Source organism: Microtus pennsylvanicus, chromosome 6 (assembly GCF_037038515.1).
Source record: "Microtus pennsylvanicus isolate mMicPen1 chromosome 6, mMicPen1.hap1, whole genome shotgun sequence".
Lineage (NCBI taxonomy): Eukaryota > Metazoa > Chordata > Mammalia > Rodentia > Cricetidae > Microtus > Microtus pennsylvanicus.
The window spans coordinates 104555483-104578939 of record NC_134584.1 but is presented as its reverse complement, the minus strand read 5'-3'; the positions used below and the strand labels follow the sequence as shown (position 1 = coordinate 104578939).

Here is a 23457-nt window from a genome sequence, read left to right as displayed (position 1 = left end):
TCAATCACTTAAAGCTGCAGTACAGCATAGGGCCAAGGCGTGATCATCAAATATAATATGTCTTTCCACATCAGCATAATGGTCCTCACCAAAGTTTTGATCTTGGGAACTCTCAGCCTCTAAACCCTACATTGAATTTAACATCTGCTTCACAAAAGGTGAATGCACACCATATGAAATCACTGCTTCCTTAAATCTCTCCCAACCTAACATTTCTATAGGATCCCAGTTAACTTCTGAATAGACTTGGGGATGCCTAGCATCTGGTGGTCATTCCTGAGTGGTAACTGGATAAATTAAGGTTGGTTTTCTAACAACCTTGGGCCCCTCCTCTTTAGTTACATTATACAATGGTATGATAACTTCTGCTTTAAACTCCTCTGTCTCTGTATAAATATTTTTCTTAATATCATTAGTCTGTACTTCTAAGAATTATATCTTATTAGTCAATTTTTTTAATTTGGCACCAATATCAGACAATTTTTTAGGGATAAAACAAGAATTAACAAAAATGGTAATGATTATAATTGACATTACCTCAATCCCAGCTAAGTTGATTCTGAATTAACATTTAATCGGTCCATTTTCAAATCATCCATTGTGAAACTATTCACAGACCTAACTCCCTACATATATATATTATATATTATATATATATATTCCCATTTTTAACGTGGGGTGACCTGCCCTCTTTTTTTTTTTAAATCAATTTCCCCCTCTAAGAATTCCCAGGTATCTCTCCAGATCTGCTGATTATGACATTGAAGGGTGAGGCTGACTGTCATTATGTAGCGTGGTTGGGCAGAGAACACAGGCAGTGTCCAGCCTTGGCTAAGGGCAGCGGTCACTGCCATGTAGAGCTGTGAGCTGTGAGTGTGTGGTGGCCACAGCACTGGTAGCCTGAGCTGGTGTAGAGGCGACTAACCTAGTGTGTCAGAGGAGGAGTATCCAGGGGAGTCTGCAACCCATGGGGAGAAGGAGCCAGCTCTCTGAGAAGCAGACCCAAGAGAACGTGCAGAAGCTGTACGCATGGAAGAGCCAGCCACTTGTGGGTGTCTAATTCCAAATGGAGTCCAGGCTGGAGTTTGGGGCCTGTGGACTTGGGTTGGCATCAGGAGGCTGTTAGAGACAGGCTGAAACAGGAAAATCCAAGGCTCACTTAGAGGGCTTGAGGCAAGAAAGAAGCTAGCCTAGCTGCAGCTCTGACTGGTTTGGCTCTGTTGTCTGCACAGCCAGGGCAAGTAGCTATCTTGTGGTTTCATTCCCTGTATGGGCATTTTACCCTTTATGTATGTATCTATGCCACATGTGTGTGTGGTGCCCATGGAGATCAGAAAAGGGTATCAGGTCCCTGGAACTGGAGCCACAGATGCTTGTGAGCCACCATCGGGTGCTGACAACTGAACCTGGGTCCCTGGAAAAACAGCCAGTGCTCTTAACCGATGAGCCATCTCTCTAGATCCTCTGCCCCAAATCTTTAATTTTTCATCTTTAAGCTTTCCCTTTTATGTTTTGTTAAAGGCTTATTCTTTGTCTGTATGCTTTTCTGTGTAGGGTATGCGCATGTGAGGGTAGTTGGCATGGGGAGGCCTGAAGAGGCAGTTGGATTGTGGAATTGGGGTTACAGGTAGTTGTCAGCCACCCTACCTGGGGTCCTCTCTACGTGCAGGATGCTTTAACCAAAATATCCGTCTCCCTAGTCCCCAAGCTTTCTGTCTATAATAGTCAAAAAGCTCTTTGGGACTCAGCCTTGTCTGTGGGTTCCATTTTTTGAATTCCCGAGACATGGGAGTGGAGCTAAGGCCTGTGTCGGGCACAGCTGAGATGAGAAAGTCTGCCATGAGCACTGAGCAGCACCATTTGTTAATTCTCCATTTCAGGCTCAAGACTCCAGGCTCCTCCCTACTGATCTCCTCCCTTCCTTGTCTGTCTTCCCTTTTCCCTTCTGGAGGAAGATTCTCTCAGGGTGGCTAGACCAGCTAGGGCAGTGGTTCTCAACCTGTAGATCACGATCACTGGGGGCCTTCTCTCAGCACTGAAATCCCCAGGAGTTTCTGTGGGATGAAATGCACTGGACAGATATTGTTTAACTTTTAGTATAAAATTTGTTTAAAGAGGAAATTTACTTTCCAAGAGGTGTTTATTGATGGAAAAGAAAAGCAGGCTAGGACGCCAACAGGGGAGCATGTCGGAAGGCCTGGCCACAAAACTTGCTGCCATTCCTGACGCAGGTGTCTCTGTCCATCATTTATCACCTGGCTTATCGTCTGTCTTATTTTCTGTCTTATTTTCTGTCTTATTTTCTGTCTTATTTTCTGTCTTATCATCTGTCTTATTATCTGTCTCCAGCAGCTTTTGGAGGCCAGTGTCTGCCAGAGCGTCCTTTCGGATCCTCATTCCTTTGAGGAGTTGCCTTTGAAGAAATAGGTCGATAAGAACAAAAATGGCGGCCACTCCCATAAGGATCTAGGGAAACAAATGGATCATTATGATTTTCATCACATACCTAGAAGGCAGGCACAGATTCCCTTCCAAGTCTATTCTCGGAGGTGATGCACAGTGTACCCCTAAATGTCTCCCTCCCAGACCCACCCTCAGTCTGCTCTCCCTGGTTCCGTGCCCGGTGCCCCTCATCTGGTTTATATTTTTTCCTTTGGACAAACATGAGGGAGGGTGAGAGGTAACTTGTCTGCCTTCCTAGACACCACCTTTAAAAACGTGTCTTCTCCATTAGAAACATTGACCAATGCCTTAAATTTGCTTTCACCCCCAAGTTTTGTTTGTTGATTTGCTTGAGACAGTGTCTCATGTATCCCAGGCTTGCCTTGAACTCATTATTGAGCCAAGGACTTTGGATCCTCTGCTTCTACCTCCTGAGTACCAGTGCTATAGATACACATGAGGTTTTCACAGTGCTGCAGATCAGGTGGAACCAGCGCTCCACAGAGTCAGCGCTGCAACCCAGCCTTGATCCCAGGACATTTGTGAGGCTGATCTGAGGAGATCCACCGCTCAGCAGAAGCACCTCACCACGGCTATTAAGCAGGGCCCAGCACTGAGCAGAAACACCTCACCACAGCTATTAAGCAGGGCCCAGCACTGAGCAGAAACACCTCACCACAGCTATTAAGCAGGGCCCAGCACTGAGCAGAAACACCTCACCACAGCTATTAAGTAGGGCTTTGGCATCACTCGTCTGGCTTTCGTAGCAAACACCACGCCACCTATGAGGAACACGCAGGAAAAGAGGTCGTTGAAGAGGTCCTGAAAATGGGAGAGATAAGCTGATCTTAAAAAGTTGTGCCCCACCCACCCCAGACACAGCACAGTTCACTCCATGTAACCATGATCAAATGCCCCTGCACAACCCTGACAATTTAAAACAAAATATACAAAGGTAAATATGTTTCTGGCCAAGCAGGTCAACCATGGCTCCCTGCTGGCCTCTGCGAGTAGAGGACAGAGTCCAAACTTACCTGCTGTCAGCCCAGGTGAGACACAAGATGCCATCTTGTCTACAAAACCAGGTGTCTGGTGCCTATCAATAATCATGTAAATAAATGCATAAACAGACCACTTCAAGGTATCTGTTAGGTACTTGCTTGATGCCTGTTTTGTATATGTAATTGTACTATGTTAAAGTTAAAACCTTTCTTTTAGCCGGGCGGTGGTGGCGCACGCCTTTAATCCCCAGCACTCAGGAGGCAGAGGCAGGCGGATCTCTGTGAGTTCAAGGCCAGCCTGGTCTACAAGAGCTAGTTCCAGGACAGGAACCAAAAGCTACAGAGAAACCCTGTCTCGAAAAATCCAAAAAACAAAGCAAAACAAAACAAAAAACAAGCAAACAAAAACAAAAAACAAAAAAACCCCACCTTTTTATTTAAACAGAAAAGGGGAGATGATGTAGGAGATCCTTCTGTATATGTGATGCTTTTATTAGTTAATAAATAAGTTGTCTTGGGCCTGTACAGAGCAGAATAGAGGTAGGTGGGGAAAACTAAACTGAATGCTGGGAGAAAGAAGGTAGAGTCAGGAGAAGTCATGTATCCCTGCTGGAGACAGATGCTGGAACTAGCCAGTAGGCCATGAGGCCTTCTGGCAAATATAAACTAATAATAATGGATTAAATTAAGATGTAAGAGTTAGCCAATAAGAAGCTAGAGCTAATGGGCCAAGCAATGATTTTATTAATACAGTTTCCTTGTGATTATTTTGGGAGTCTGGGCAGCCAGGAACAAACAAAGGGCCTCCTTACAACATTGTTGTTGCTGTTGTTCACCACTGGATTTTTGACTTAGAGTTTTTCTGTGTAGCCATGGTTCCCCTGGAACTCCCTCTGTAGTCTAGGCTGGCCTCTAAGTAGAGATCTTCCGCCTTTGCCTCCCAGTGGCTGGGATTAAAGGTGTGTGCCACCACTGACCTGAGTTATAGTTTTATTTTTGTCTGCAGTCATTTAAACAGCATTGTTTATTTTCTCACATCTTAGTTCATCTATGATCTATCTTCCAACTTGTTTCATTTATTTATTTTTTGATACAGAATTTTTGCTATAAGACCAGAATGGCATTGAGCTCACTCTTCCTGTTTTGGCTTTGAGTTTCAGGATTATGAATATATGCTATTGAAACATTGACCATGTTTGCCAATTTCTGATTCTTAGTTTGGAGAATTTTTAAATTACCAAATGTATCACTCATCCCTTCATGCTTTGGCTGCGGTTCTGCATTTATTTCTGTTCTGAGTTCAGAGGATGTAATTAGAACATCAGCAGCATAAGGCATGAGTTTTCTAGGTTCTGAGCAACAAAAATTAAGGTTCTAAACCTATGTAAGGGAAAGATTTTAGCTTTCTCATTCTCAAAGAAAACCCTCCCCTCCCCTCCTCACTCCCACAGGTCACGAATGGATCAACGTTTCTTGCTTCTCTGTATTGGCAAAATGTGTACGTCTTTTTTTCCCCATCCTTCCTCTATGGATGCAGTATTCTCAGGGTGCTGGTTTGATTTCCTAAGCCTCTCCTTGGCTTTGGCATAAGACGTTGTGCTGGCTAGTTTGATGTCAATTTGACATGAACTAGAGTCATCAGAGAAGAGGGCACCTCAGTTGAGAAAACGTCTCCATAAGATCCGTCTGTAGGGCATTTCCCTTTTTCTTTTTCTTTTAATATTTTTTAAAATTTATTTTAAATACCAACCAGAGTTCCTCCTCTCATTACCCTCCCACTTCCCCAACCCACCCCCCATCTACTCCTCAGAAAGGGTTTTTTCTGAGGGTGTTTTCTTAATTAGTGTTTGATGGTGGAAGGCCCAGCCCATTATGGGTTGTGCCTTCACTGGGCTGGTGGTCCTTGGTTCTACAGGAAGCAGGCTGAGCAAAGCATGGGAAGCAAGACAGAAGCAGCATCCTCCATGGCCTCTGTACCAGCTCCTGCCTCCCTCTAGGTCCCTGCCCTTTTGTAAAAAGCTGTTAGTGACCAAGTTGTGGTGGCGCACGCCTTTAATCTCAGTACTCAGGAGGCAGAGGCATGAAGATCTGTGAGTTCAAGACCAACATTGTCTTCAGATTGAGTTCAAAGAAAGTGAAGTGTTACACACAGAAATCCTGTCTTAACAAAATTAATTAACTTCTAAAGAAAAGTTGTTAGTGTCCATGGATCTATCAATTGTCATGAAGACCCCCAGGACAGGAAGGAAGAAGAGGAGAATTAAACTGAAAACTCTTGGAAACAGAATGCACAGAAAAGAAAGTAAAAAGACATAGACCACATGGCTAGTGAAGGAATTTAAAAGGTTAAGTCTAAAAGAACTGAAAAAATTAAGTCACAGCTAACAGAAGAATATTCCATTAAGTTTGGATCTTTCTTTTTTTTCTTTTGTGCTGTTTACTAGTTGAGTTTAGTTGGGTTATTTGACTTCGGTAGGCTCATTTGCTGGTTTGTGAAGTGAAAGAAATTGGGGAACCAAGGGTTCTAGAGGTGGGTAATGAACAAGGGGTGCCGGAAGTTGAGGTGCTCGTTGGCTAGGAGGAAGTTAGCTGGGTACGCTTGGTGATTCTGTAAGTGAGGTGAGGGAATTCAAGTCCTGAGACCTAAACACAATGGTAAGAAGTTTACGTGTGGTCAGTCTCACTATGGATTATTGCAGTCCCTGAGGCATAGATAAGGGACCAGAGGAATGGATGCTTGAGGGACGTCCCAAGCTCAGCCTCACCCCATTGGATGACTGTTTCAGGTTGGCCTTGCTCCTGAAGCATTCTTCCTGTTCACTAGAGACCTGACATGGTTTTAGCTATGTTTGACATTTCTTTCCCCCTACCTTACTAGTTTATGCAGAGTCTGATTTTCTGTGTTGAATCCTGGAATGATATCCCAATGAGATGGATGCCAGCAAAAAAAAAAAAAAAAAAAAAAAAAAAACAAACAGTAGCAAAAATGGCGGGTTGTTAAAACCCTGCCTATTTCTGAGACAGCAAAGCCTTGATTACTCTTCTTTGACCCAACAGTTAGGTTTTGGGGGAGCATTTTCTGCCTGGCTTCGGTTCTCTAACCCAGCTTCCCACCCTGAGCACCAGTAGAGGAGGTGAGGTTGTCTTTTTCCAGGTGCTTTTAGAAGGTGACTGGCAGCATCATTCTTTACTTACAGTGATAGGCCAGAAGATGAAGGGCATGTATCTGTTAAGGGCGAAGCTGTAGAGGAATATGAAGAAAGTGAAGATGGATACTTCCATAGTGAGGACCAGGATCAGGATGGGGTGTGTGGGCATTGTTTCGAAGAGGTATAGTCCAGCCATCATGCAGACCTGGGTGGAAAAATACATACTCTTGAGCTCCTGCAAGGGCTCTCCCTGGCTTCTGGGACTTTCCCCTCCACAGACACCCCCTGGAATTCCAATCCAGCATACCAAACTCACGATCTTGACCTCAGCATGTCCCTTTGTCCAGAACTCTTTATTGCTGTCTTTGAATTCCCACTTGTAGCGTCGAAACCCTTTTCTTGTGCCCACCTCATCCTTGGGCTGAATTGTTCCTTTTTGCTTCTGGGCATCTTCTGGCTTTGGCGGAGGTGCGGCCATGGTTGACAGTAGTTCTCAATTTCTCACTGCGCAGCCCTGCCTGCAGTCCCTGAACAGGGCCAGCTCAAGAGAGAGCCTGGTGTCTTCAGACCCGTTCAAGGATGGTGCTCAACTGACAGCTGGGACTGCAGAATTCCAACGCCTATGGTTGGCCAGCACGAGCCCGCCTCATCTCGTGGACCAGCGGGATCGCCCCACCCCTGCGGATGTGGAACATCCCACCCTCCACGCGGCAGAATGCGCGGAGCCCCACTGGTCCTAGCGAGGCCTTCCTTGAAAAGGAGTCCCAGGTTTGTGGCTGTTGCGCCCTGGGTTTCTGTCCTTTCTGTCCTCCTGGGACAGCCTTGTGGAGGAGTGGGAGTGTAATGTGACTTTTACACAAGGCCACACGAGGAAGCAGACGTGTTGACGATTTAGCAGTCCTGTCTTTATGGCCACACACACACACACACACGTGTGCTTTGGAGCTTTGTGATGACCTTGAGGGAGTGATTATATGTGGATACGAGTCTCTGTCAAATGCTGGAAGGGCTGGGTGACTTCGTCATAGCTTCTGTCTCAATGGGTGGTGGAGGGCTTAGTTTACAGTCTCAGGGCTTTTTTCCTGTTTTTCCTCATCTCATTGGAGACCAACAAGGCATCGATGAGACACAGGATTGCTGCCGAGAGGCACAGGATCTGTCAGACACAATATATTTGGGAAGGAAAGGCCATATTACTTTAACAACGATCTCAGTATCCATATCTCGTTGCTGTTCCTATCAGATGGTGTCAAGAGCTACAGCCTCTCCCTCCTGGCTGCTGTCAGCCGGGTTTGTTTTCCCAAGAAAATGGAAAACAGTGTGGTTTGCTGCCCACAGTGGTCTGATCTTATGACCCACTAGCTACTAGACCAGTGGTTCTCAACATGTGGATTGCGACTCCTTTGCCCTAATGATCCTTTCACAGGGCTCCCGGAATACCAAGGGAAAACAGATATTTACACTTTTATTCCTAATTATGGTGAAATTACAGTTATGAAGAAGCAATGAAAATGATTTTATGGTTGGGGTCACCACAACACGAGGAACTGTGTTAAAGAACCCCAGCATTAATTAGGTTGAAAACCACTGTATTTAGTCAATGCCCTTTGTAGCTCGAGTGCCTGGCAGAGTTGAGCCTGGGTGGTGGATGGTGTGGAGTTCTCTGAGGAGGGGACAGGTTTGAGATTCAGAAAACCCTCCTGTAGTGGCTATGAGATGAAGGGAGGGTATACATCTTCAGCCTACAAACCTAGAATAGCTGATAGACTTTTCTGTGAAACAGGAAGTTTGAAGAACTGTCTAACCCTGTCTTGGCAAAGTTAGACAGTTGCTTTCTTTTGTTTCGTGCTTGTCCGGTTTGGGCCAGCATACTGTTAGCAGTTGAGACAAGGACAGTTTCTTGCCCAGTGGTTAACTTCTGCCACAATGAAAGCAAACTCCATATGGACTTTCTTTGATACCCATCATCTTCTCTGAAGTAGATTGGTGCTTTCAGGAACAGCCACGACTCATTGTCATAAAAAGTCTTATATTATTAAAACATCTTAAATGCCATATTCTGTAGATCTCTGAAATGTTTGGAGACTGTCTATCTAAAATATACCTCTGTTTTTGAAAACATACCTAACATTACTACAAGTTTGATTGTAATAGTTTACTACTAACGTGAACTCCTTTATTTTCCCAAATAGTTGGTAATAATAACTTTCAAGGACTAGAAGCTTACATTACGTTATTAAATGAGCTGCATTTGTACAATATCTTAAATAAGAAAGTCTATATGGAATTTGCTTTCTTTGTAACAGAAATGTATGTACAATATGTTCTAACAAAGATGACAAATTTGTATCAATATATAAAAATATCTTAAACAAGAGTAGAAACATATACACTATAACAAACATAACCTTAAATTTGTATTAATATACAAAAATCCTTATCAATGTAAAATATTTAAGGCTACTAGTTGCTTTTTTAGTTTAAAAGTAAAGTGAGCTACTTGTTTATTCTGTCATTTCTTTATCTCCCTTTTTTTTGTATTTAGAATGAGATCCCAGAATCTAATTTCCTTTATTCAGCTTTTTTCCCCCTGACCATGACCAATAACAATTTGTAATCAACCCCCCTAAATCATGACAAATATCCATAACTCACTGAATGACCCCAAACCACCCACCCCTCTTCTTGGGAATGTGGACATTGTTTACTCTAGATGGTTTTCTGTTGTCTGGAAGTGAAGGCATCTCTTGGGGTCCCTGATAAAATTAAAATAAAGGTTAAGTCCTAACTGTATCATTTGTTTCCAGTCTCTGCGTAATGGGAAGTCCTGATGAAGCTGGACCATCTCAGCCAGCCACCTTGAAATTGTCCTCAGCAGTTTGTAGTCCAAAGCCAATCCCTAGGTGGTGTTTGTAAACTTAGTGGTGTTACCACAACCAAGGGGGAATCATTGTTGTGGGGCTCCCTCATCCTTTTGGAGGCTTCAAAGGTCACTGTTAGGAATGGTCATGGTTCACTGCAGAAAACTTAAATAATTTAAATGACATATACAACAGATCTTGAAGAGATCAAAGAACCACAATTCGTTATGTATATCCAGAGTACACAAGCTTAATTCCTAGTTACCTAAGAGACTCAAACCTGAAATCATGTTCAGAAAGCTAAATGAAGCCTTTTTCTAAAACTAGTTAGTACTCTATATGACCATTAATATCACAACAGAAAGTTTAAATATGCATATATTAACCTGATAACTTTTGAGATAATATTTATAGCATAAGAAAATTTTAGCAGTCAAAGTAAAACCAAAGAATTATGAGATTAGTGACAATAGAATGATCCCTGAATTTGGGTTTCTCTTCTGTTTCATGTCAAGTGGCTCTTCTGACATGAGAGAGAGAGATTTTGGATTTTCCTTTGACAAGCATGGTTGGGTTTAGAGAGCGAGCCACTTTCGAATTCCAAAGACAGCTTTAATTTTTAACTGAACTGGGACTACAAAAAGACCATTTGTCTTATATGTCTGTAGAGAACAGCATAAACAAACATTTGGGAAGATTTATGAAATTTTATCTGTTGGAAATGTGCTATACCATTAGGCCAATTTATTCTTTTTCTTAAGACTTTTTTATTTCTGGATGATTCGTCCTTTTTCTTCAGGTGAACTCATTTGTCCAGTGGTCTTCAGATTCCTTAGTTCAATACTTTCAATTCTCCTGGAAAGACAAAAGAAAACCCCTGCCCCAACCCTAACTTTGGGGAGGTTCTTTTTTTGGCAGGTTATATCTGATCAAATGAAAAGGATTTGTTAGTTGTTTAAGTTAGTTTGGATTGAATGGCCACACTGTTTGATAAGCTATTATCTCTTTTAATCGAGAGGTGTCTCCCATTCAAACCTAATCTTTATCAATCTTGACGGTATCCATAGCTTTTCTTCTTTGCTGGAAACAAAACCTCTTCCCCAAATAACACATATCCTGATTTCCATTCTGAGGTCAACACATCTTTAAAGTATACAGGATGATTTAATTCAGCAGTTATTTTCTATTATCCAATGTAAATGGAGACTATTCTTATGTTTCCCAGTCACCCAGACCCAAATAATCACACAGAAACTATATTAATCACAATGCTGCTTGGCCAATAGCTTAGGCATATTTCTGGCTAACTCTTATGTCTTAAGTTGACCCATTTCTATCATTCTGTGTATCACCATGAGGCTGTGGCTTACTGGGTAAGGTTCCAGTGTCTGTCTCCTTCAGCAGTTACATGGCATCTCTTTGACTCCACCTATTCTCTCTATATATATCCCTTCCAGCCTGGTTATATTCTACCCTGCCAGAGGCCAAAGCAGCTTTACTCATTAACCAATAAAAGCAACAGATATACAGAAAGACATCCCACATCAATCCAAAATCTCTCTACAGCTGTCTTTCCTTTATTATTAGCATTTAAACATTTAAAGTTGATAAAGCATTGTACAATCTATCTATGGGGTTCTTTATTGTCCCTTTGTCTTTATTAAGCATATCTCTTACAGTATGATTTAGATTTTTCTATAACTGCTTGCCCTATAGGATTATTTAACATTCCTTGTGTACAGATTTTCCACTGATATCTTTTAACAGGCTCAGATTTGTTATAAGTAGGCACTATGAAGGAAATTTTTTTTCTCTATCCTTTTCTTGTAAAGGTATGATAAAAAGCAGTCTTCTAAATCAATCACTATAATATACCATCTCTTAGGTAATAAAGATGACTAAGGAATTCCAGACTTGTAAAGCTTCCATTGGCTGGATCAACTCATTAACAGCTCTTATATCTATTACCATTCCCTGTTTTCCAGATTTCTTTTTAATTACAAATACAGGAGAATTCCAAGGACTGGTTCATTCTTTAATATGTTGAGCATTTAGCTGCTCCTGTATCAGCTGTTCGAGTGCCTGTAATTTTTCTGATGTCCAAGGCCATTGTTCCATCCATACAGGTTTGTGTGTCAACCATTTTAAATGTAGGGCTATTTGTACCTTTAAAAGAGTAGCAGCTGTGGTACCCTGTTTATGTACAACCTGAATGGTCAGAGACTGCTTTTTATAATTCCTTCTAATATTTTTCTCAGAAAGCTATGTTTGTTTATGGTTTGTTTCTGAGATTAGAGTGAAGGAGATACACACCTGGCACTGAGACCTTAGCCAGTGAAAGAAACTCCTTTAGTCCTGAATGCAGAACCAAAGAAACAGGCCCGGACTCTGAGACCAGTGCTGAAATATCACACGTTGTCCCTAGAATCAGACCCAGTAAAAGAAATATGTCCTGGACCTAAATTTAGAGCCAAAAGACTAAAAAGGACCAGTGAAAGAAGCACAGTTTGGCTCTGAAATCAGAGCCATTGCTGCCCCTGACCAACTAAATAACCAATCCCTGAGCAGAAAAAACTTCTCCCTGTGCAAACTCAGCCCTTAAGAAGCCCTAAAGAAGCCCTTCTGCTTGTTCAGTTGTGGGCTGTCCTTCACCTGGCAGGAACAGACACTCTCCTGGACTTCTCCTTCCCAAATAAATCTCTTCAAAACAAAAGAGTTTTGGATGAAGATCTTCATTCACTGGCTCTGAATAGAAAAACCTGGCTGGGATGTTCCTTAGGCGACTGAGCAGAAAAACCTTTCTGAGACACTCCCTTAGCAGGCCTGAGCAAGGCTGAGCAGAAAAAGTAACAACTTTTGGCTGGGATGAGAGGCTATTGCTGCACCTCCGTATCAGCTTCCCTTTAGCAGAGTGTAGCAGAAGTGACATCTTGGGCGGCAGAAGAAGCAGCAGATAACCCTGCCAGGACGATCAGTCAGAGAAGCAGAGCAGGGAGCTCAACTGTAGTGGCGCTCCAGGAGGGGAACACGATTGCTATATCCTGGGAGGAGACCCTCACCCACTGCACCTCGGCTTCAGGTAGCCTGGCTTCCCCACAAGTCAGGATATCTTTCCCTCCAGGGCCGAGCTGTCCTATTGCGGCTCCAGCCTCCAGAGCTGTTCTACTGCAGCTCTAGGAACAGCCTGGCTTCTGGATAAGTCAGGATATCTTTGCAGCTCCAGAGCTGTAACACTCCTACTTGCTTACTGTCTTTGCCAGGGATTTGATCTTGGGAAATCTCCTAACTTCTAGAACTATCCCATTGTTTGATGGGCCCTAGCTGCATCTCTCGACCAGGTTCTCCACTGGAACTGAGGATGAGCTTTCAATACTGCTGTCACTAAACGTTTTTAGTCTCATGGAATAATCCTGTTCCAAGTGGCCCAAGAATTTAAAATCTACTTCTCAAAAGATGAATGCATACCATATAAAACAACTGCTACTGTAGATTTCTTCAAATCTAACATTTCAATAGGATCCCAGTTAACTTCTGAATAGCCTTGGGCGGGGGGGGGGTGGTGCCTAGCATCTGGTGGTCATTCTTGAGTGGTAACTGGATAAATTAAGGTTGGTTTCTAATAACCTTGGGCCGCTCCTCTTCACTTTCATAAAGCAAGCTTTATTGTCAGAATGAGATTAAAATAGCACACAACACACAGGTTTCGTGTGGTACCACTTCCCTAGCTGGCAAACAGTGCATACGTGGTCCCCTGCATGGTTGGTTCACAGAGACTTACATAGTGAGTGCCCTCTTGTGATATGCTCAATATGCTATCCACTCTCAATAGAAACTACTTCTGTCTTGGGCTCCTTTCTGCCAGAAGTCCTACAAAGAGCTGCTAGAAAAAACAGGTGATGTTTTTGCCATATCTGGGGTCTCTCTCAGGAGTTTTGTCTTCTTTCTGGAGTACTGATTTCTGCTAAATGGTAATATATATATATATATTTCTGCTAAATGCTAAAATATATTTTTTAGATTTTTTTATATGTATGGGCATTTTACCCTTTATGTATGTATCTATGCCACATGTGTGTGTGGTGCCCATGGAGATCAGAAAAGGGTGTCAGGTCCCTGGAACTGGAGCCACAGATGCTTGTGAGCCACCATCGGGTGCTGACAACTGAACCTGGGTCCCTGGAAAAACAGCCAGTGCTCTTAACCGATGAGCCATCTCTCTAGATCCTCTGCCCCAAATCTTTAATTTTTCATCTTTAAGCTTTCCCTTTTATGTTTTGTTAAAGGCTTATTCTTTGTCTGTATGCTTTTCTGTGTAGGGTATGCGCATGTGAGGGTAGTTGGCATGGGGAGGCCTGAAGAGGCAGTTGGATTGTGGAATTGGGGTTACAGGTAGTTGTCAGCCACCCTACCTGGGGTCCTCTCTACGTGCAGGATGCTTTAACCAAAATATCCGTCTCCCTAGTCCCCAAGCTTTCTGTCTATAATAGTCAAAAAGCTCTTTGGGACTCAGCCTTGTCTGTGGGTTCCATTTTTTGAATTCCCAAGACAAGGGAGTGGAGCTAAGGCCTGTGTCGGGCACAGCTGAGATGAGAAAGTCTGCCTTGAGCACTGAGAAGCACCGTTTGTTAATTCTCCATTTCAGGCTCAGCTGTCTTCCCTTTTCCCTTCTGGAGGAAGATTCCCTGAGGGTGGCTGGACCAGCTAGGACAGTGGTTCTCAACCTGTAGATCACGATCACTGGGGGCCTTCTCTCAGCACTGAAATCCCCAGGAGTTTCTGTGGGATGAAATGCACTGGACAGATATTGTCTAACTTTTAGTATAAAATTTGTTTAAAGAGGAAATTTACTTTCCAAGAGGTGTTTATTGATGGAAAAGAAAAGCAGGCTAGGACGCCAACAGGAGAGCGTGTCGGAAGGCCTGGCCACAAAACTTGCTGCCATTCCTGACCACAAGTGTTGATGTCCAGTCATTTCTTCTTTTTCTTCTGCTTTTTCTTCTCCTTCTCCTTCTTCTTCTTCTCCTTCTCCTTCATTTCTTTTTCTTTTTCCAGTTTCTCCTTCTCTTCCTTCTCCTTTTGCCGTGCCTCCTCTTCTTCTTTGGCCTCCAGCATTGCTTGTAGTTTTGGGTCTGGCATTTTGCCATTCTTGTCTGGAGCAAGCAGAGCATACTTTCGGATCTTCTTGCCTTTGAGATGTCTCCTTTGAAGACATAGGTCAACCACAGCAAAAAATGCGGCCACTCCCATAAGGATCTAGGGAAACAAATGGATCATTATGATTTTCATCACACACCTAGAAGGCAGGCACAGATTCCCTTCCAAGTCTATCCTCGGAGGTGATGCACAGTGTACCCTTAAATGTCTCTCTCCCAGACCCACCCTCAGTCTGCTCTCCCTGGTTCCGTGCCCGGTGCCCCTCATCTGGTTTATATTTTTTCCTTTGGACAAACATGAGGGAGGGTGACAGGTAACTTGTCTGCCTTCCTAGACACCACCTTTAAAAACGTGTCTTCTCCATTAGAAACATTGACCAATGCCTTAAATTTGCTTTCACCCCCAAGTTTTGTTTGTTTGAGACACTGTCTCATGTATCCCAGGCCTGCCTTGAATTCACTATTGAGTCATGGATGTCTTCGGACTTTGGATCCTCTGCCTCCCCTGCCTCACTACTAGCAATTAAAGACAGGCATGAGGCACTACAGTAGCTTTTGGCAGTGCTGTAGATCAGGCTAGACCAGCACTCTACAGACTTAGCGCTGCAACCCAGCCCTGATCCCAGGATTTTTGTGATGCTGATTTGAGGAAATCCACTGCTCAGCAGAAGAACCTCACCATAGCTGCAACGTAGGCGTCTGGCAGCGTTCTTCTAGCCCTCAACGCAAAGACTATGCCGCCTATGAGGAACCCGCAGGCGAAGAGATCGTTGAAGAGGTCCTGAAAATGGGAGAGGTAAGCTGGTCTTAGATAGTTGTGCCCCATCCACCCCAGACACAGCACAGTTCACTCCATGTAACCATGATCAAATGCCCCTGCACAACCCTGACAATTTAAAACAAAATATACAAAGGTAAATATGTTTCTGGCCAAGCAGGTCAACCATGGCTCCCTGCTGGCCTCTGTGAGTAGAGGACAGAGTCCAAACTTACCTGCTGTCAGCCCAGGTGAGACACAAGATGCCATCTTGTCTACAAAACCAGGTGTCTGGTGCCTACCAATAATCATGTAAATAAATGCATAAACAGACCACTTCAAGGTATCTGTTAGGTACTTCCCCTCGTCATTTCTGTACTGTCCTCTCCAGAGTTTCCACGAGCAGTATTGCTGGGAGGATGTCCTTGCTCTCTGGGAGCCTTGAAGTTCCCTCTTCACCTAACCCTGCCTTACCCCCTGGACCACCTTCCCTGATTGCTTCCTTTGTCAATTTTTTTCTTTCATTCCTTGGGGATGTGGTATTCCTTTACCACATACAAGCTCTCTTCTCCCAACACAGAATAAAACCAACCAAAATTCTAAGCACTTATGCTTAGAATAAATACTTTCTTTCCCCATTTTCTATTAGTTATTTTTTATAGGATGTCTAAATTTTAAGTTGTTTTTAATTGTAGTGGGATGTACAATCTCTCCTGTTAATATTCCTTGGTACTCTCCTTGAATATTTTGTCCACCTGTCTTTCAAAAACAGTTTTGCTTCTTTTCATCTTATGTCTACGAGTGTGTTGGCTGTATGTGTGTAATCTGCCAAATGTGTGTAGTGCCTGAGAAGGCCAGAAAGGGCACTGGATTCCCTGGAACTAGAGTTACAGCAGCTTGTGGGGTGTTGGGTGCTGGGAACCCAGCTGGGTCCTCTGCAGGAACAGCCAGTGCTCTTAACTGCTTAGCCAACTGTCCAGCTGCTGTCCCAGTGTTTTCAGTGCTACCTCTGTCATATATAAGTCACTGGATGAGTGTAACTTGAAATCTACCTCTATGTTAGCACACCATTCATTATAAAACACAGTAGGCTGGGTGGCTTAAACTACAGATGTTTATCCTCTGGCCTTCTGGAGACTGGAAGACTAGGAGCGAGGCACCAGAGCCCTCTCCCTGGCTGGAGGCAGCTGCCCTTCCCTCTCTATCTTCATATGACTTTCCATTGGAGACAGGTCATAGGACCTGTCACTTCCTGTAATAATACTAATGGTTTTGGATCAGGGTCCCAACCTGTTAATGCTTAGTTGCTTCCTCAAAGGCCCCATCTCGGGGAGGAGGACACAAACATTCCATTTGTAACAATTCCATTAGTTAATCCATGATCTATCACCAAAACTTAGGGTAACTCTTGCATTTGGTTGGGCAAATCCATTTTTGTAATTCTTTCCATTTTTCCAAATAATTTTATTTGTAATGTTTTTATTAGCTCATGTTAAGTTATACTTAATAATGGGCTGATTATATTTTAATTATTTGTTTTTATTTTATTTGCATTGGTGTTTTGCCTGCATGAATGTCTGAAGGTATATCTTGGAGCTACAGTTGTTAGATACCATGTAGGTTCTGGGAATTGAACATGGGTCCTCTGGAAGAACAGTCAGTGCTCTTAACCACTGAGCCATCTCTCCAACCCCCTTATTATATTTTCGAACATGAATAGAAAGGAATTGAACACATCCCCCCCCCCATTACCTCCTCTTTCTCTTTCTTCCTACTTTGGCTATTTTTCTTCACAACTATTTCTACCTTCTCCCCGCCTCCCTGCCTGTGTGTGTGTGTGTGCATGTGTGTGTGCGTGTGCGCGTTTGTGTGTGCGTGTGTCCCATTGTGTTTCACTGTGGTTGTTTTGAGGTGCATGGGTGAAAATTTGTATACAGAAGCACAGGACCCCTATCAGTGGCTACCGTACTGAAGAAAAATGTCTCCCCTTTCTGCATCAGTCTTTGACTAAATATAAATCCTTAGGTTGTAGGACATGAGCATCTGTCGCTTCCACGAAGGGCATTAATGAACCAAATTGTGTTTATGTAATCACAGCCGTTGAGAGTTGAAGAGCGTAACAGCCACATGGACCATGTCTAGAAGCCAGAGATCACCCTTTGGAAGATGTTGGCTGAGCCTCGGCGAGGGTGACATAGGATGCACCATTTGTGTCTGAGTGTTCAACAGGCCAATATTTCCAGTACTTTGATTGGTTACAAAGTTTCTGCAGTCACTGCTGACCAAAGACTTTTATATCACCTTGTAAAGTTCCATAGAAAGCCCTGTTCTCTTGCAATGCCTTTTGCAGATTCAAGAACTCAATTCTGAATTGAACTGCTATTGCTACGGTAATAATTTCATATCTGGGAATTCAGTCCATATTCATTTTGGTTTTCCTTTGGTGTTCATTCACCAGTTTAACTTGTCTTTCAGTAGGTTTATTCCTAGACGTCCAGGAGTCTCTACATTGTTCTAAGGTTACATGTTCTCACTGCTTCTGCTGACAAGTAGAACGCTGATGTTGGGTCTCTGGGAATCTTAATCACCCACTTAGTTCTACTGAGGCTGCAGATTTTTTGGGTGTTTTTTGTAAAGAGGCTCATGTTACAAAGGAGCAATCCTTGTTTCTCCATCCCGGTCTCTATGTACCTGGGTTTTCTTGTTACTCAGGTTACAATTTAAAAGATATAAGAATTGGGAGGATTTCTAAACAAACACCTAGAAACACCAAGAAATGCAATGTTTGTTGAATATTTGGGTAGATATTTATTAAAATTGGATGTGTCTTTTATTCTTCATTTCGTAAGAGCTTTTTAAAATTACTATTCATTATTACCAAATAGTTTTTTTTACAACTTAAAATATTTTTTGTTACAAATACAATAGAGTAAAAGTGTATTATTAAAATTTGAAGACAAAACCATATTTGCGGTCCTGACATGGATGCTACTCACTGTGATAGATTGCTTTCTAATACACTGTTATATTGGTGGGCTAATATTTAATTTTTTTTTCAGACAGGGTTTCTTTGTGTGTAGTTCTTGTTGTCCTGGAACTCACTCTGTAGATGAGGCTGGCCTCAAACTTACAGAGATCATCCTGCCCCTCCTTCCCGAGTGCTGGGATTAAAGGCCTGTGCCACCACAGCCGGGTCTAGTCTCTTCTTTCACGCTAAGGAAGGCCTATGTTTACTCTTTGTTGTTGTTGTTATTTTTGTTTTTCAGGACAGGATTTATCCATATAGCCCTGGTTGTCCTGGAACTCGTTCTGTCAATAAAGCTGGTGTTGAAGTCATAATGATTCACCTGTCTCCGGAGTGCTGGGATTAAAGGCACGGGCCATTACTACCCATGTTTATTCTTAATCTAATATCTGATTTCAAAATGGAAATAGATATCAAAAGATATAATATATCACACAACCTTTCAAAAGAGAGAAAAAGGAAAAAGACCAATGGAATAGAATGTAAAGACTAGAATTGAATTTCACACTTGTTTTTAAAAAAAATTGATAAAAATGACACTTCAGATGAGTCTAAAAAAAGATTAACTAACCAATAAAATAATAAACAGAGTTATGGTGTTGACAAATTATTTAACTAATGGCCAGGATAGTGAGGTAGAAGCATTGCTTCCCAGGGTACCCTAATGCATGGGTCAAGTGATTTAAATGCAACAAATAATAAAGCTACCAGATGACGTGAGCAGAGAAGACATCCATCTGTGTGGACTTATTCACCTTTCTCTTTATTTGAACTGGTATTTTATATTTTCCTAGTAAATTATTTTATTTCAACTTTCCTAAATTTTAGTATTAACGTTCATGTTTGCCTCATGATCTTCTAAAGATCTATTTTTTATATTTGCACTATTTTTGTTTTTTCCTTTTTATGGGTTGTCTATTTTATTTATTTTTTTTCACAAGGAGTGTGATTTTCCTGTTCCTTGTCTTCCTTCCTTTCTGACAGTGTCTTTCTATGTAACCTGGTTGTCTTGGGACTCACTATGGAGACGAGGCTGATCTATCTGCCTCCACCTCCTGGTCCTGGAATTAAAGGTGTGGCCTACCACACCTGGAAATTTTTTATTTTCTGAATTCTCACTATTGATCTTTGTTTCTTCTTTTATCAATTTTATGGTTATTTGTTGTTTTGTTTTCCTTATTCTTTTGTTTGAGATAGGGTTTCATGTATCCCCGGAGAGCCTCAAAATTATTGTGTTGACAAGGATGATCTTGAATTTTTGTTCTTCCTGCTTTCCCTTATGAGTTTTAGGATTACATAAACACACCACTGCACCCAGTTTTTGCAGCGATGAGACTCAGACCCAGAACTTTGCACATGATAGGCAAGCAACATTACTAACAGCTGCATTCTCAGTGTTTTGTGCCTCAGAAATTTTCTTAATTCTTTTGTTTGTTTTGGTATTTTCTTCATATATATGCTGGATTTTTTTTCCTTGTGAAAAAAGGTATCATGTTGGGACAGACAAGCTTAGGGAATAGTTTAGCAACCTAGGATATCACTTGATTTAGGCTAAGTATACATTCCTATTATTTCTTTTTTTAAAAAAAAAATTATTATTGCATTTTATGTGCATGTTTTGGCTATGTGCATGTCTGTGTACATGTGTGTCAGGTGCCTGTGGGGCCCAGAAGAAGGTGTCAGACCCCTGGACGTAGAGTTACAGATGGCTGTGAACTGCCTGCCATGAGACCAGAATGGCATTGAGCTCAGTCTTCCTGTTTTGGCTTTTGAGTTTCAGGATTATAGACATATGCTCTATCATAAATATAGACATATTTAATATGTTATTGAAACATTGACCATGTTTGCCAATATCTGATTCTTAGTTTCGAGAATTTTTAAAAGACAAATCTCTTCATGCCTTGGCTGCGGTTCTGCATTTATTTCTGTTCTGAGTTCAGAGGATGTAATTAGAACATCAGCAGCATAAGGCATGAGTGTTCCAGGTTCTGGGCAGCAAAAACTCAGGTTCCAAACCTATGTAAGGGAAAGATTTCAGCTTTCTCATTCTTAGAGAAAACTCACCCCTTCTCACTCCCACAGGTCAAGTATGGATCAACGTTTCTTGCTTCTCTGTGTTGGCAAAATGTGTACGTCTTTTTTTCCCCCATCTTTCCCCTATGGATGCAGTATTCTCAGGGTGCTGGTTTGATTTCCTAAGCCTCTCCTTGGCTTTGGCTTAAGGCCTTGTGCTGGCTAGTTTGATGTCAATTTGACATGAACTAGAGTCATCAGAGAAGAGGGCACCTCAACTGAGAAAATGTCTCCATAAGATCTGGCTGTAGGGCATTTCCCCTTTTCTTTTAATATTTTTTAAAATTTATTTTAAATACAAACCAGAGTTCCTCCTCTCATTACCCTCCCACTTCCCCAACCCATCCCCCATCTACTCCTCAGAAAGGGTTTTTCTGAGGGTGTTTTCTTAATTAGTGTTTGATGGTGGAAGGCCCAGCCCATTATGGGTTGTGCCTTCACTGGGCTGGTGGTCCTTGGTTCTACAGGAAGCAGGCTGAGCAAAGCATGGGAAGCAAGACAGAAGCAGCATTCTCCATGGCCTCTGTACTAGAGCTCCTACCTCCCTCCAGGTCCCTGCCCTGCTTAGGTTCCTATCCTGTCTTCCCTTGATGATGAACTGTGATGCAGTAGTATGAACTAAATAAACGTTTTCCTGTCCAACTTGCTTTGGTCGTGATGTTTCATCTCAGCAATAGAGACGCAAATTAAGACAGGCCTCATCTCTTGTCTTGGGAGCATTTGAAAATCCGTATCTCAAGTTCCTGAGATGGTGCCTCGTGCGTCACTCCCAACAATCCACAGCTTGTATTGTCACTATTCCTGTCTTCCACCTCCAAAACCTTACATCCTCCTTCTATCCCTCCCCTCTCTTCCTCCTTCTCTTCTCTTCTCTTCTTCCTTTTTCTCCTCTCCTCTTCACTCCTTTCAACTCTTTTTTCTTCTCTCTTCTCTTGTCCTCTCCCCCTTCCTTCCTTTTTTTTTTTTTGCTAATTTCTCTCCCTTCCTTCTTTCCAGCTAAGTTATTTAATGAAAGCAATATTGGTTATATTTCAATTACTATTTTAGGTTAAGAATAGGAGGATTGACTTTCATGGTTTGGCAGACTTAATTTTACTGAATCTTTTCAGTTCCTTCACCGGCCATGTGGTCTCTGTCTTTTTTACTTTCTTTTCTGTGCATTCTGTTTCCAAAAGTTTTCAGTTTACTTCTCCTCTTCTTCCTTCCTGTCCTGGGGTCATCATGACGACTGATAGATTCCCTGGACACTAACAGCTTTTCTTTAAAAGTTAATTAATTAATTAAATTTGTTTTTTGAGACGGCGTTTCTTTGTTTAACAGCTCTGGCTATCCTGAAACTTGCTTTGCAGACCAGGCTAGCCTCAAACTCAGAGATCCACCTGCCTATGCTGCCTGAGTGCTGGGATTAAAGGCATCCGCCACCACAACTTGGCCACTAACAGCTTTTAACAAAAGGGCAGATAGATAGGTGGTCACAGCTAACAGAAGAATATTCCATTAAGTTTGGATCTTTCTTCTTTTTCTTTTGTGTTGTTTACTAGTTGAGTTTAGTTGAAGGGCAGGTTATTTGACTTCGGGGGGGCTCATTTGCTGGTTTGTGAAGTGAAAGAAATTGGGGAACCAAGGGTTCTAGAGGTGGGTAATGAACAAGGGGTGCCGGAAGTTGAGGTGCTCGTTGGCTAGGAGGAAGTTAGCTGGGTACGCTTGGTGATTCTGTAAGTGAGGTGAGGGAATTCAAGTCCTGAGACCTAAACACAATGGTAAGAAGTTTACGTGTGGTCAGTCTCACTATGGATTATTGCAGTCCCTGAGGCATAGATAAGGGACCAGAGGAATGGATGCTTGAGGGATGTCCCAAGCTCAGCCTCACCCCATTGGATGACTGTTTCAGGTTGGCCTTGCTCCTGAAGCATTCTTCCTGTTCACTAGAGACCTGACATGGTTTTAGCTATGTTTGACATTTCTTTCCCCCTACCTTACTAGTTTATGCAGAGTCTGATTTTCTGTGTTGAATCCTGGAATGATATCCCAATGAGATGGATGCCAGCAAAAAAAAAAAAAAAACAAACAGTAGCAAAAATGGCGGGTTGTTAAAACCCTGCCTATTTCTGAGACAGCAAAGCCTTGATTACTCTTCTTTGACCCAACAGTTAGGTTTTGGGGGAGCATTTTCTGCCTGGCTTCGGTTCTCTAACCCAGCTTCCCACCCTGAGCACCAGTAGAGGAAGTGAGGTTGTCTTTTTCCAGGTGCTTTTAGAAGGTGACTGGCAACAGCTCTCCTACATTCTTTACTTACAGTGATGGGCCAGTAGACAAAGAGTATGTATCTGTTAAGGGCGAAGCTGTAAAGGAACATGAAGAAAGCAAAGAAGGACACTTCCATAGTGAGGAGCAGGATCAGGATGGGGTGTGTGGCCACTGTTTCGAAGAGTTTTATTCCAGCGATCATGCAACCCTGGGTGGAAAAATACATATTTCTGAGCTGTTGCAAGGGTTCTCCCCGACTTCTATGGCCCTCCCGTCCATAGACACCCCTAGAATTCCAATCCAGCTTACCAAACACACGATCTTGACCTCAGCATGTCCCATTGTCCAGAACTCTTTATTGCTGTCTTTGAATTCCCACTTGTAGCGTCGAAACCCTTTTCTTGTGCCTACATCATCCTTGGGCTGAATTTGTGGCGGAGGTGCAGTCCCGGGCGCAGGCCCAGGCCCAGGCCCAGGTCCAGGCCCAGGCCCAGGCTCAGGCTCAGGCCCAGGCCCAGGCGGAGGCGCAGGCGCGGCCATGGTTGGCAGTAGTTCTCAATTTCTCACTGCGCAGCCCTGCCTGCAGTCCCTGAACAGGCCCAGCTCAAGAGAGAGCCTGGTGTCTTCAGACCCGTTCAAGGATGGTGCTCAACTGACAGCTGGGACTGCAGAATTCCAACGCCTATGGTTGGCCAGCACGAGCCCGCCTCATCTCGTGGACCAGCGGGATCGCCCCACCCCTGCGG

At 42.8% G+C, this 23457-nt stretch overlaps 2 protein-coding genes across 2 annotated transcripts; both read right to left on the bottom strand.

Annotated features, from left to right (window-relative positions):
* On the bottom strand, window positions 1-7070 carry LOC142853101 (CKLF-like MARVEL transmembrane domain-containing protein 2A). The gene is made up of 5 exons (XM_075978012.1): window positions 6900-7070; window positions 6639-6797; window positions 3163-3264; window positions 2374-2466; window positions 1-126 (listed from the first exon to the last, which is right to left on the bottom strand). Exons 1-5 carry the CDS (start codon window positions 7068-7070, stop codon window positions 1-3), a joined length of 651 nt encoding a protein of 216 aa, XP_075834127.1.
* A 7411-nt stretch (window positions 7071-14481) lies between these two features.
* On the bottom strand, window positions 14482-23170 carry LOC142853100 (CKLF-like MARVEL transmembrane domain-containing protein 2A; the record flags this gene model as incomplete). Its single annotated transcript, XM_075978011.1, has 4 exons — window positions 14482-14706; window positions 15286-15387; window positions 22761-22919; window positions 23021-23170. Coding segments are annotated over 4 exons (636 nt in total), but the record flags the coding sequence as incomplete, so codon positions are not given.
* Window positions 23171-23457: the final 287 nt, after the last annotated feature.